The sequence below is a fragment of the Coffea eugenioides genome, chromosome 5 (assembly GCF_003713205.1).
Source record: "Coffea eugenioides isolate CCC68of chromosome 5, Ceug_1.0, whole genome shotgun sequence".
Classification (NCBI taxonomy): Eukaryota; Viridiplantae; Streptophyta; class Magnoliopsida; order Gentianales; family Rubiaceae; genus Coffea; species Coffea eugenioides.
In genome coordinates, this window is record NC_040039.1 from 4,016,478 (window position 1) to 4,031,583 (window position 15,106).

Below are 15,106 nucleotides of genomic sequence, written 5' to 3' on the forward strand. Positions count from 1 at the left end.
TAATAAATATAAAAGAGAAGAGAGAATTATCGTTTGAAGAAAGAAAATGGAGGAGAAAGAAAAGGACGAAATTGGGGAGAAAAGCTAACATTTGTGAGTAAAGTCAGGCAACAGCGGAAGATCCAGGAGAAACAAAAGGACAAAATTGGGGACAAAATTACAGGCGAACCAAGGGAAAGGGCAGAATGGGAACAAAGCAACAAAAAAAGCAACAAGGACAAGCGGAAACAGAAGCAAGGGCGCTACATGAAGCCCGCGAAAAGATGAAAAAGGACAAAATTAGCTGCAAAACCACAGCGAAACCGGCAAAATCAACTGTTCATCAGGCTTCGCGGCTTTAAGTAGTTTATATATCTTATACATATATATAAAAACCTAAGGCTTCTTCTCCCACGTTGATCCACGTTGCAAAATATGGGAGAAGAGCAGCTACTGTGTTTTTTGTTTTCCAGCAATAACCTCATAAAGTGTATCCTGGTCTAAACAGTGTATAACTATTGTAGGGCATTTTTGTTCTTTTACTTAAAATTACGTGTTTGTCCTTCTAGACATAACAGGCTTTCAGAATAGTAGCTCACTATTTGGGCTGAATTTTAGCCTACCATTTTTTCTGCTTCATTCCTATTTCTTTACCGTCTATTTCTTTTTCCTCTCAACAAACAAAAGGAAGGAGCTGGGGTGTACTGTAGCAGCTGTCTTTTGCCAACAATGCCCTCCAAATTTTAATTTATATACTAAGCAGTTAACTACTGTTAAGGGGCTTGTATGTCTTTTACCATTTCATGACAATTTTGCCCTACCAGATATAACATCTTCTCAAAACATTAGGTAACTATTAAGGGTTATTTTTTGCATGTTGGGTCAAATAATCCTCCTTTCTTTTTCATTGCTCCCTTTTCTTGGACTATTGAGTCTTGGTTTTGATTGTCAAAATTCATTTTTTCCTATTTTATTAGTTTCAGTGTAGCCAATGTGTTCTTCTAAACTTTTAATACAAATTTAGCCCCATTTTTAAATATGATTACGCACTTAATATATTCCACATCTTGCCAGTGAACGTATTTGGCATGCTATGTTTACAACCTGATAACCAATGAAGCAAGCAATTCACAAAAGTTTTTCAATTATACGACAAAATCACTGAACTTAATAAACTTTTCTATAAGAATCTCTAATATCGGATTTCTTTTCAGCTAAAACTTTAATCCTCTAGCCTAAAAATGCTTTTAAAAAATTTTTAAACTTAAAAAGAAAAAAGAACAGCAAATAATAACAGTATTTAGGTTGGTATTTCAATTAATAAAAATAAAAAATAATGTTCATATCTAATATTGTTAGGATCAACATTTCTTCAATTTTAATAGGTGTGCGTGAGCTATGGTAAACACCTTATTACATTATATACATCTACATAAGAATTGTCACTACTTACAATTTAGGTGCTCTGAATTATATTTTCTACACAATAGGTTGGGAATTGGTTGTGCTATTGGATTTAGATGAATGATTATTTAGTTTGATGAGAATTTTAAACCTTTTCAAATGGGTAATTTATTTCTAATTTAGAATAAGAATTAGATACAATTGTGCCCAAGTTTAAAAATAAAGAGTGGCAAGAAATTTTTCAATATTTGTTACACAATAGATTGGGCATTGGCTGTGCAAGCAGAACCATTCTAGTATCTACCTTGTATATAAGAAAAGAGCAAGGTTTACTGTTTTCATTTCCTCTTGCCAAGTGACTTCTTTATTATTTGACAAGTGGCAAGCCAAATATTTCTTGCAAGTTGTTGAAGCCTTCTCTTTGCAACTTGTCCGGAGCATTCTCTTTCTTTTGGCACTGGACCATTTCTTTTCTTTCTATTTGTGCTTTCCTTTTCTTTTGCCATGTGGCAAAATCACATGTATTTCTCATTGGACCGTTGCTTTTCTCATTAGACCATGTCTGGGACAAAAACAGCACTTGACCCCATTTATGAAGCGGAAAAGCAAAAAAACCGACTCCACTGAACAAAAACCCCATTTATCAAGTTCCTTTTCTTTTAAATCGTTTCCTTCTCATTGGACAGTCAAATATTTCTCATTGAACCCCTGTTCTTTCTTTTGCCGTTGAAGGCCTTTATTTATTTCTCTGTACCAACGGCTGTTCTGAGCACAAATTCGGCGCGCCTATTCTGGGCAAATCCAACCAAAAAAATTGGGATTTTTACATGATTTGGGAGATGGGTTTTGTCAGTGCCTTCTTCAAGCCAGCAGTTCAACTGCTACTTCTGCAGACACTTGATTTCATGGTGCAGAGATTACGGGTCACTCACATGAGTTTGTACTTCAAAGAAGGAAAATTAAGAGCAGGTGAACTGCTCTTGCTTACCCTTGCCGTGTTTTCCTCTTTCTCTGATATCAAATTAACCCATTTCTATATTGATTTCATGTTGCAAAAATTGCTCACCTGATAATTGTACTTCAAAGGCGGGAAACTACTTGGAAAGGTTCCGTTTAGTGACGACGTTTTCGGTGGAAGTCGGCGAACTGCTCCTCCAACTCTGCCGGCTGCAGACCACTCCAAACTGCTTCCTTGAAGCGATGGACTTGAGATGACCACTCAGTCCCATTCATTCTTTAGCCTCTCTCTCATACATTGTGCATTCCCGAAGATTTGGTCAATGATATATCTGAAGAGATCCCCATCAAATTCAACTTTCCTGTTCTCTTCTCTTCTTCCATCTCCCTTTTGTTACGGGAGAATAGATGGTGAAAAAATCAGTTGAGTCATAGTGTTCTTGTGCTATAAACATTCTTTGATCTGATCTAATTTAATCAATTTTTCTTGCTTAGGTTTTTGTCCGAGAATAGAACTCCTCTTATTCTCCCTAATTTTTTTCCCTCATGTGTTGGAATCATGTACTCACGGGGTTTGTTTTCCCCCTCGGTTTTATTATCCATTTTTTCCCTTGTGCATATTTCTTCCTTATTTTAACCCTTCTTGCCATAACCGTTTTGTTCCCTTTTTTTTTTGCAGGAAATCTTCGTCGCCCTTTAAGGACAGGAATGGGTTTTACTTTTTCTCTCAGTTTTATTTCCTCTTTTTCTCCCCTTATGCATAATTGTTTCCTTACTTTCTTGCCATAACTGTTCTGTTTTTTCCTTTTTTTCAACAATAAAACTTCGTTGCACTTTAAGAAGGGAAATAAAAAATTTATTAATGTTTTGTCTCCTTGTCTTATTGCCTAGCTTGATCTGATTCATGCATCTTGAAGAGCAAACGTTCAGGAGGAGAAAAGGAAAGAATAGTTTGATGCTGTTGGCTTCGGGTATTTCTTCATTTTTTTCTGGTATTTTTGGTATTTTTTCTTTGGCCGAGATTGCCACAAGAAGAATAAGAAATGTTGCTTGAGTGCTCAAAATAAATAGATACTATAAGGAAAGCAAGAGAGGCAGAAAGAGGAGAGAAAATAGAAGACCTGAGCACGAGCGAAAATGAAAGCGAGGTAATTATTGAAATCAAGAAATTGAGAATAGTGCTGGAGTTGCTGCCAAATCTTAGACTTATATGAAGTCAGAGAAATTTGCTGCTCCAGCCCAACTGATTTGCCCAATTAGAGATGCCTCAAATTTTTTACTCAGAACCCAAGCTGTAAATCTTGAATTTTTCTTGTACCTTTGATTTAAATAGCCTCAGTCCCAAAAAAGATTGGGGCCTTTACTCTAAATTACCTGTAAATTTGCTATCTTGGGCATTTATGACTTATTTAATGTCACCTTAGCTTAATACCACCTATCTTTGCTAATTGGTATCCTCTGTTTTGCTGTCATAAACTTCCCAGCGAGCCCTGCAATGGAGTAAAAATTGTAGCATTCCAACTAAGCATTTTCTTCTGGGAGATAGATCTTGAAGATTAGCTTCAAGATATAAAGATGGGTTATTTAGTAGTGTACTACGTGGGATTGTGTATATTGTTGTCTTTGTTTAGTTATAGACGGTTCCTTTTTTTATTACAAATTGTTGATGTCATCAAATTAGGTGTGGAAAACTGGAAAGTTTTGCTTCGGTTGGATAGTTTGATGCAGTAGTTACGGGAAATAGGACAATTGAAATTTTAAAGTGTGAATTTTCACTTTATTGATTGGAGCAAGTTGAATTAGATATTTCTAAAATTCAGTTGATAATGCGAAAGTTTATGTTAAGCCGGCGGTGGAACCAAATCTAATGAGTTAGGATGTTGGAGTACTTGGTTTAAACTATTTAATCTTTTATTTGCCTAATTATTGCTATGCTGTGCAATGGTTTTTTATTATTCAGATAAATTTCTAAATCTTTTATCTGCCTAAATATTTTAACCCTGTGGAATGATTTTTTGTTATTTGATAAATTTCTCCAATGGGGAAGGTTAAGAACCCTAGATACTTTCGATTTGGAAATTGGGCAGTTAATAGTTTCCATGTAGTGCTTTGCAGACATCGTGATTGTTATCTTCGATTGGTAATCCAAAAGTCGCTGCTTAGGCATTCTGAATTTTATTTTTGTGTATTTAATTTTCTCTTCTCTTTTTTCTCCCCTTTTTACTAATCTAAATTTTACATGTTTTTTGGGTGATTGCAGGTGGAGAAAGTTGGGCTTTTTCCTCTTCCATAGTGCTGCAACACTCTAAGATATGGTATATTTTATGTCATTCACTATTTAAAAGGTTTACTCTCTTTTTTTAAAAATTTTTAATCAAGTTTCGGTTGTGATTTTCCTGGTCATTCATTATTTGAATGCTCTTTCACAAGCTTCGTTTTCCATTCATTAAGGAGAAAGTCTGTTTTCTTTATTTGCTTTGCATCTCTATTCCATTAAATGATGGATCTATTTTTGATAGTTCTGTGCGTACTTAGGTCCCAGGCTTTCAGCCACAAATGACGAAAAGCATTGTAAGTCATCAAGGATTTCCATTATTTTAGATTTTTTTCAAGTGCCTTTTCCTCGTGTCTTTGCATAAATCTTGCCTTTCATTTTCTTTTGCTAGAGTATGAGTTTTTCATTCAAATTTTGCCAATTTGTTCTGAGGGATTGGCCTGTGTATTTAACAGGATGATATTTTGAGACTATACTGTAAATTATAGCAGAATTAGTGCTCCCTATATTTGTTATTACTTTAGTTGAGCGTCACCTTATTATTGCAGGAAAATCTTGCAATTTAGACTTTACCTTTAACCAAAATGGCTTTTCTTCCCTTCTTTCTTGCCATTCAAGAGGCTTTTTATTGTTAATGGAGCCTTTTTGTTCCCTTCTTCACACCTTTTGGCTGGTTTTCATGGTACAGTTTAGTTGTACCGGACAAAGTAAATCTCATGGTAAAACGTCTTATTTATATATTCTATGAATTTGAACTGTACAAGCTAACCAATTGCTTTCAACCCTATGGCAATTTTCACTAAATTACAAGGTACTAGAATAAATTGTTTTTATGTTTATAGGCAGTAAACGTTTAGACCAAGCTTAACAAGTCTCAAATATTAGAATTTAACCACATGCTATAATTAGTAATTAAATTGTCATATTGCTTAGCAACTTTAAATTAGGTATTTGTTAACTTCAAAATGGATCAAATTGCTACAAAGCTGTGGTTTCTTCCTTTTGTTTCATTTTGTGATTATTGACTAAAAATCTCTTATGGTTCTGCATCTATTTTGTTCTTTGTTTTTGCAATTTTTTTTCCCTCTTAACTTTTCAACTCATACTTGCTTAGCTTAATTGAGGTGAACTGTCATTACTTACTTACAATTTAGATGCTCTGAATTATATTTTCTACACAATTGGTTGGGTATTAGTTGTGTTATTGGACTTAGATGAATGATTATTCAGTCTAATGAGAATTTTGAACCTTTTCAAATGGGTAATTTATTTCTAATATAGAATAAGGATTTAGATACAACTGTGCCCAAGTTTAAAAATAAGAGTGGCAAGGAATTTTTCAATATTTGTTACATAGTAGATTGGGCATTGGCTATGCCTTGGTTTTTGGAACTGTACCTTCCAAAATTGGTTTGAATTTTGCTGAAGCTAATACATCTACCTTGCTGCCCACCAATGCACCTGGAAGTCCCTTGAAGAAGCAGCGTGATTATGAACTCTGAACTTCCTTGAAACCTTTTGAATTGCTAATTTTGCTAATGTTGAAGCACTTTACAGCTGAATTACTAATCTTGCATCTTTTGACATAATATTGACATCCATTAAGAAATTGTTCTTTTGTGCACCTTAATGGATCTCAATATGTGATCTTTTGTAATTGCTACCTATCATTGCACTTTATATTAAGCATTCTGCAAGTCATCTCCTATCTCTGTAAGACTAACTTGCACTTGAAGATATCAAGTTGTTTGTAACACTAATTGCTAATCTTTTGTCATCTTCTCTTATCTTGTGCAATGCTAATGATTTTTTGGTTTTGTTTAGTCTTATATTGATAGTTGCATGCTTGATTGGTAATTTATAATTTTAAGAATCCTATTTCACAAACATTACTGTTAATCTTACCTTATACGAAAATATATGACAATAGATTATAGGGGGCCTAGGCTGTGCTAAGCACAGCCGATAACCTCCTAGTATATATATAAACATGCAAGACTTTGGCACCACATTGTGCCACATGTTCGAAGGAGACTGGGGGACTTTAAAAAATTTGTCTTGAAATTGTGGCGAATGTCAATTAAGCCCTTGAGTTTTGATTGTTTTGGCAAATAGTGCTCTACTATTCACGGGCATTTTTGTCTGTCAAGTGTTAAATGTCCACTAAGCCCTTCAGGGATAAAAGGAGGTCAGAATAGTTTCTAACTGTTGGGGGGTACTATTGTAATTTCGAACCATATCCTCTTTTTTATTGTGTTTTGTTAGTTGCATTTGTTAGGATAATAAAGATTTTTCTGGCAACTTTCTGCTGTTGGATTGTGTCTAAATCTAAGATTGATGCCTGAGAACCGTTGGATCATTCCTAATGATGATTAAAGGATTGATTGTTTTCCTTGCCTGGAGAGTTTGCATGAACTGATGATTGTTATCTTCCTTCTCCCGTCTTTTCTCCTTTTTGGGTAAGTTTTCCGTCTCTTCTCTCTCTGGCTTCTCTGTTTCTTCTCCCCCTTTCTCTTCCTTTTTTTATGCCTGACAATCACCGCATTTTCTTCTTATTTTCACTGTAGATTTATTCCTTTTATGAGGTATTTGCTCTTGCCGACATGAAACCCACAAATTTTTCCATAGATTAGGTGTACACTCTTACCCTAAGATTCAGGGATTTTTTGCCCAAAAAATGGTTCCTCGTCTGATTCACTAAGCCCGTACGAACCCTTATTTCTCAACCTTCAGATCTTTGTCAACAATTTCTGACTCTAAATTTTACTCTCTCGGTTTCGATTTGATGGCTGCTTAGTAAGAGGGAAGTAGAATCAGTATTCAAAATCGGAGGAATAGAAAAGGGCGCTTGAGGTTAGAGGCTTTATAGGATATACATCTTATTTCAATTTCTCATGGGTGAAAAGAAAAATAGAGGTGTTTCTTGCCTTTTGGTGTATTCCTCTATGGTAAAGAAAAATTTAAAACTTGTTTGCTTTTTTCCTTTTCGCATAGCAGACACACGAATGCTACACAATTAGTGTTTGTTTTTTTTTTTTGGGTATTTTCAGCTTTGTTTGGAAAGTGGAAAATCCTCGCAAGTGGTTTGGTGCCTTTTGTTCCCTTGCATCCTGGTAAATACATTTCTTGCCATTCTTTTTTTCTTTATTTTTTTGCACCATGAACATAAATACTGATCAGTATTTTTTTTTTGTAATTTTCAGCTTTGGTCCGAAAATAGAAAAGGTTTTGCAGTAAAATTTCTGTTCATTCCAGGTTAGTTTACCTTTGATTTTTATCATTAATTTGCTGAAATTTTTGTTAATACTGTATGGGCTGATATGTTAAATATTTTAATATTAGTGTTATGTGCCTATATGTTTGGCTATTTACTCTTATGATAAGTTTTTGCCTATGCTTCTTAAGAAGATATTGCCGCGCTTTACTGGTTTTCTGTGGTATTTTAAGGCATCGAAATATTAATAAAGTATATTTAAAAAAACATTCTTATTGGCCAAAAAATTAGTGATTTTCCCCCGCAATTTATGCTTGCCCTTCTGATTTACCTTCTATGTACACTATCTCATCTCCCAACCACGGAATTCTTTTTTTTCCTAGAAAAAGGAGAGAATCAAAGAGGGGAAAGCACTAGACATCTCCCCTCCCCACCCCTGTTTGCCTTCCTAGCCAAAAACACGAAGAAAAACTCGCACTTTCGCATCAATTTTCAGCCATTTGATGAATTTATTGTTGAGTTTTTCTAGCTTTTTTTTCCCCAAAATTGACCTCCTAGCAGAAATGTTTGCTTTTGTTATTATTGATTGTTTTGTAAGTGTGAAAGAATCAAGAAGAAGCATAGCAAAGTAAACATCCAGTGTTTAAGGTGTGTGATCATCTCTTACAATAGTAGCATGCTTTGTGTTTGATGATTTGCTTCTAAAGGTAGCTTTAACACTACACTGGTTTAGTTTTCTGAAAATTTACGTGTCCCATTGTTATGGAGTATTAGATGATTTGAGAGATGTTCTTTAGCTTACTATTTGGTCCTAAGTAAAAATGATTTTACTTTTGCCTTTGTGTTTGTATGCTGAATGATCCTTTAATGTCTTGCAATGGCTTGAACTATCTTTAAATTCCATTGGAAACAATATTTTGATAGACCTGGAAACATTAATTTCATCTTTTGTTTTGCCTTTTACTGCATTGTCATGTTAGTGACTATCATAGTTACGACCAAAGACCAGTTAGAGAGTATTTCCCTAGCTTCTACTGTCTTGGTTCTAATTGTCCACATGTTTTGGGGCTCAACAAGTAGAATCTGCACTCAAATCATGATTTGTTTGATATAATTTGGTTTCTACTTAAATTTTGGTTTTAGGAACTGGTCATGCACTAATTAATTCCTGGCACAGATAAGCACTTGCGCGGTGATACCCTCCTAGTTGTCCTATATAGTACTACACATCGAACTTGAATTATTTCAAGGCACGGTTCATATTGAAATTGGGTTTCCTTGTCCTTCAAAAAGAAATTAGGTTTCCTTGCCATGGCTTCCAGCAGCGACGATGAATGCATGACCCCTGAGCATCTACTCGACCATCCTGAAATGAAAGGCATGATCCCTGAGCATCCTGGAATCGAGTCGGAGTTTCTCTCGCATGTCAGAAGCCAAGAGATCTGCTCCCAAGAGAGGAGCAGCAGCGACAAAGAGAGCCTCGCCTTGGAGAGCATCGGCAGCTCCGACAAGGAGGGCAGCGGCGGCAGCAGTCAAGAGGGCGGCAGCAGCAGCCAAGAGGGAAGCGGCGGCAGCAGCCAAGAGGGCGAGGGCAGCGACAGCAAGTTGGAGAATGTCCGGAAGAAGCGAGAGTTAGAGAAGCTGCCTGAAATTGCTGAGGAGGCAGTGGAGGAGGAAGAGGAGTATCGGAAGGCAAAAGTGTGGAAGGAATGGTGGGATCGTAGAAAGAAGGAAGCGAAGGAGTTTGACTTGGAGGACTGGAAGGAGAGGAATGGGGACCTCAGCCATAAATCAAGGGAGCAAATTCGGGGGGAACTTCAGGAGTATTGCAAGTCAGTGCCCTCTTTTCCATCTAACCTTGGTGCAATTGGTGGACTTGACGATGTTGTCAAGTCTTTCTTCGTCCACGATGTAGATCCCAAGTTATGGGAAAAATACGTGGCAGAGTGTCGAGAAAGTGAGGTTAGTACAATTCCAGTCCTCCTTCTTTGTCTTTTTTTTTTTAATTCCATTGTACCTTTTTTTTTTATTTAGGGTTATCTGTTTTATTTCTTTGTCTCTGTATTTTTGTATGTTATGCCCTCTGAAATCAGTTCCATTAGATGCACCGTGCAGTTTGCAAAATTTTTTGTACTTCATTTACCAAAGAGAGACTCTCAATAGGACTCATGAGTCTTCGCTTTATAATTTTGTTTTTTGTATATAAGTAATAGTAAAGGTATTATTCCATTTGTGCTTTACTTGCCTTGTTGACTTGGATGCATGATGGATGAACAGGGATTTGATGTGGTTACATATCCAGGTCCTTCTCCGTACCTTCTCGTTAGGCCAATTACCTCTTATGTGGATTACCCTGAACTGCATCAAGAGCTCATCGAGTTTGCTACTAGGGCCCTGGAGGAGGTGCGTTGCATTTGCATTTTTTGTGTTTGTTTGTCTAATTTTTTCACCTTCTTATTGTTGAGTTTCTGAATTTTATGAATCACTCTTGCAGAAGCAACCAGGATACCAGTTTTTGCATATTGAGCGGGTAACTGGATATGCGTGTTCTGGTTACATGTACAATATAACTTTTCGAGCTCAGAGTGCTGATGATCCTGATGGAAAAAGCTTCCAAGCCAAGGTTTACGCTGGAATAAATAAGGTGGAGGTTATTTTCTGCCGTCCAAAAGTTAAAACTTAGTTTTTGACTGGTTTGAACATGAATAAATTTTAACATGGTTACATGTTTTAGGTATTAGACGTGCTAATTCTTTAAGTTAGCTCTCAGCGTTCTTGACGCTTGACTTGTATCATCCGATATTGCTTTTTATGATTGCTACAATCTCCAATATAATACATTGTCAGGAGCTATGCAGCTTTATTTTCACTTGAGTAACTTTCATTCTGTTGGAGCTCTTAATTAGTAGTGAGGAGTGGAGTGGCATCCTTCATGACTCATTCTTCCAGGAGCATTGTACTTGGTAATAATTATTGGTTTTGGCAACGTTGGGTCACAGGGTGTAGATTTTATATGATTGGCTTTGCTTAATGAATAAATTTGATTTCTGGATATGTAATTGTGAATCTTTTGAGATTTGATTTAAGAAATTTGCTGATGATCTGTTGCACTTTTTGTTGATGAACCTTGGGTTTAATCTTAAAAATGAATTAGGATCGCGACTATTGCATCCTCACTTGTTTTGACATACCTCTTTCTATCATCTTTGTATGCCCCCTTGTTTGTTTGATTTGTGTGTTTGTGTCTAGGAGGGGCCAATGACGGCAATAGAAGGTGATTTATGTGCTATTAACTGGTAATCTGCTCTACCCAGTTCTAGGTATGAAAAGTTTGCTGGTAGTGCGAAAAAGCATTTAGTTTTTCCCTTTGCGGTAATTTTGTCTTTGTATTCTCAGTTTTGAAAAGTTATTTTATTCTTTTTGTCTTCTTCATTGTTACCTTCATTTAAACCTCCCCAGTTTGACCTTGAGCTATGCACGCATTGTTTCGAACTCGGAGTGTGTAATGTTTGTGCTGCCTGGAAATGTCTTTGGTAGATTAGGAAATACTAAGCCCTTGGATGTAAAGATGAGAACTAGTGCTAAATGCAGTATCTTACAGTTTGTTTTGTTTTGTTTTTCTTTTTTCATTTTTATAAAAATTGGTCAGTCCTTAACTGCGTGCTAAACACCCCCTTTTATTAAGATGTAAATAAGAATTCTACTATTTGATTTAACTGGATCCTAAATTATAAGTTTGCTTCAGGGAAAACAATTTTTCTGGGTAAATTTTTTTGAAGGCGAGCCTTAGTCAGTCAAATGAGTTCTGTTTTCTTGGTATTTGGTGGTTGCATTTTGATATATTGTCTTCTATGCTGAAGTTTTACTTTGTGAAATATTGGTGGTATGAAATATGAACAAATGAGGAGGTTACTGATTAATTGTCAATTCAATTACTCACCTATTCGGGTCGATATCTGGTAGTAGTGTCATTGCAAAATATTTTTGTAATGTTGGACTGTTTTAAGTATCTAAACTAACAGGTTGCAGACCAAATGAATGTGATAGAGTATTAGGAAACCAGTAGATTGTTTCCTATTTATTAGATGGTATGAGCAACTTGCATCGAAGTTGTGAAAAACCATGGCGGATAATCATCATTTCCAAGCGTCATTAATCTTTTTCTGTTGGAGTTCAACATGGAGATTTTGCTGTCTTAACTCTCAATGTGGGTCGTGCAGACTTTTCCCCAGACTGCTGCAGTACTTGAGGACATTGGTGTACACCATCGTGTGAGGTATAACAATAATGGTCTAAAGTTGCTAAAGTTTGATCAGACAATTATTCGGTGGTGTGCTCCAGAAGGTCATGGGAGATGGTAAAAGGGGCAGTATATTGTGTAGCTATGACTATGAGGTTCTATTCTTGTGACTTTCAAATTGCTGGAGAGCCAACACCAGCTACAAAGATTGTCTACTGTAGTGGGATCAAAAAAGGAAAATATAGTGCGGGAGCTGCTTATTCAGATCATAGGTTAGATACCTCTGCGAATTTGTAAAAGAAAATCCTAGTATCCTTTATATATATATATATATATATATTTTTTTTTGCACAGTAGGGTATCTGGGCCCATGAACTGGTAATACCGTACGGTCCAACTAATCCCTACTGCGGGCTGGGAGCGGCTCGCCCCAAGCGTCACCAGCCTCGGTAATGCCGGGATTCGACCCCTGGACGTGGCTCTCCCCCAACTGGGACTACAACCACGGACTAGTATCCTTTATATTTATAAGAAGCACTTTGTGCTTCTACTGTTGGTGGGATTTCGAGTGCATCCGCTTGCTTTAAGCTGTTGTACGTTGGGCTGCTGATTTGTACGTTGAGTGGTGCGACCGTTTCTCCTAAATTGGAGCCAACAACTTGACGTGAGTGTTGCTGGTTTGTACGTTGTTGGTCCGACTCTTGCTGGACTCAATGCGCCTGCTTCATCCTATTGTACTTTGCATCGGTGGTTTGTACATTGACTGGTCCCACTGCTGCTTCAGCTTTTGCAGTGATTTGAACATTCGACTGGTGGCTGTGCACCTGGCTTTCATAGCTTCTGTTGTGCTTCACAGCTGTGTGCATGGGGAAGGAAAAAAAGCTTTTTCTCTAAATGTCCCAAATATTCAAGAATTTAATGAAAATATTCAATTCAAATGCAAAAAAAAAACCATGAATTGAACTTCGTCCCACAAAAATTTTTAATCAAAATTTTTAATTGAAATGTACAAAAAAAAAACCATCAATTGCATTTATGTACTGGTTTCTAATATAAAAAACTATGAATTGCGTGTATGTAATTTCCAATATAAGGATGATGATGTATATTTATTCAAACAAATATAGGATCCGTTTGAATTAGTTATTTTTGGGGTTGTTTTTCAAAAATAATATTATAACATTTTGTTTTTGAAATACAAATTCTGTTTGGATTAGTTATTTTTGGAGTTATTTTTCAAAAATTATATGAAAAACTTTGACTGTAGATATTTTTTGGATTATTTTTAGTGATATTTTTAAAATATTTTTTTGAGTATTTTTATAATTTATAATTTATATATTTATATACATTTATGTATTTATAAATAAATATATTCATATCCTTATCCTTTCCTTACATGTACATGAGAAGCACTTGGTGTTTCTACAGTGGAGCCGCTTTCAAGTGGAACTCTGCTTTCATGGGTTGTACTTTCGGCTGCCGCTCTTTGCTTCAAACTTTTGTACATTCATTGAAAAACACCCGCCAATTTGGACCTTGGGCCTTGGACTGCACATCCAGCTGCCCTTGAAGCTTTACGTCATGGATTGTGTTCCCTGCTAATCTGCTGATTAAATAAATATAGATTTTTTTTCCCAACAAAAGATATTTTGTCTCCAATTCTTTTCTGTATTTTTCGGCTCCATATATGTTATTATTTGTATATGGAATAAAAATTCTTAAAAAGTTTTCTAAAAGATAACATAAAAATTAGTTAGTCTAAATTTTTTAACATTTTTAAAAATATTCCAAAATATGTTGTAAAAACTTTTCTATTCTTAAATACTTTCTACAAATATCTTATTAGAATTTTTTAAAAACACTCTGAAAAATAGCTAATTTAAACGAGATCCATATATCTATCTATATCTGTATATCAATAAATACATAGATAATTCGAATTATAGATAAGCCTGACTTTTATAATATTTTAAAAACTCTTCTATATTATTTTCTGTATATAGAATAAAAATCTCTAAAAAATAGTCTAAAAGGTAATCTAAAAATTAGTTTAAATTATTTCAAAATTTTAAAAAATATTTCAAAACATATTCTAGAAACTATTCTATTCTTAAATACTTTTTAAAAATATTCCAACCAAATTTCTCGAAAACACTTTCAAAAATAACTAATTTAGACAGGATTTATATATATATTTATCTGTGTATCAATGAGTATATAGATATAAGTACATAAATAAGTGTGATTATAGATAAGTCTTACTTTTATATGTGTTACAATATATAAACACGTGCGTATCAAGAAGTACAACTTACAGCTACATAGATAATTGTGATCTCAATAGAAATAGATATGGATCATCTGAAGTCAAATACTTTTTCAAATTTACGCTGCAGACCCTGCAATCTAACTGTTTAATATGTATGGTGTACATCTCAAGAAGGACAGAAGGGACTTTTTACTACGAACTGGTGGTCATCTTTAGCTAGCTGTCCGCCACTGCATTTTCTTGTTTACCAAATTCCCCTGCAAGTTGCTTCTGTTCTAGACCGGTCTTCATTCACTTATAAGACATATATACATGCAACGTCTCTTATATGCTTTGCTGGCCAGATTGGATGAAAATCTTCTTAGCAATTTTTTTGAACTAAACAGCTGAAGCACCAGGTACTCCAATGTTACTTGTTCCATAATTTTTTGTTTAGTATCTTCTGATATCATTGTGATGTTTCGTCCTACTGATTTTCTTATTCATTAAAAAATCTGTGCTTAGTGAGTTCAGATCTCTTGTTCAGCTTGGGACAAGTCTGCTTCAAAACTCTGTGCCTTAACTACCGATGGAGGTATTGTTCCACTAGCCCCTTTAACATACTCCTAAGTTTATTCAAAGTATTTCGGAACAACTTTTGTAGTTTCTGCTTTGGTATGGTTTACCAATTTCATGCAACGAACTCTGCTCTCTTCCCTGCATGCTTATATCGACAATAAAAATCTGTTCTATTACCCTACAAACATTATGAATTGCTCTGAGTTA

At 35.3% G+C, this 15,106-nt stretch overlaps 1 protein-coding gene across 4 annotated transcripts; it reads left to right on the forward strand.

Moving 5' to 3' along the window:
• Window positions 1-7,018: 7,018 nt before the first annotated feature.
• Window positions 7,019-10,883, forward strand: LOC113772028. Of its 4 annotated transcripts, none has more exons than XM_027316567.1 (6): window positions 7,019-7,074; window positions 7,666-7,728; window positions 7,819-7,870; window positions 9,123-9,791; window positions 10,107-10,232; window positions 10,324-10,883. In XM_027316567.1, the coding sequence occupies exons 4-6, from the start codon at window positions 9,141-9,143 to the stop codon at window positions 10,510-10,512; spliced, it is 966 nt and encodes a 321-aa protein (XP_027172368.1). In that variant the 5' UTR covers window positions 7,019-7,074; window positions 7,666-7,728; window positions 7,819-7,870; window positions 9,123-9,140; the 3' UTR covers window positions 10,513-10,883. The 4 variants fall into 4 exon arrangements, with proteins under 4 accessions (XP_027172368.1, XP_027172367.1, XP_027172366.1 ...); XM_027316566.1 differs by lacking the exon at window positions 7,019-7,074 and adding an exon at window positions 7,105-7,563; XM_027316565.1 differs by lacking the exon at window positions 7,019-7,074 and adding an exon at window positions 7,105-7,468.
• The last annotated feature ends 4,223 nt before the right edge of the window (window positions 10,884-15,106 follow it).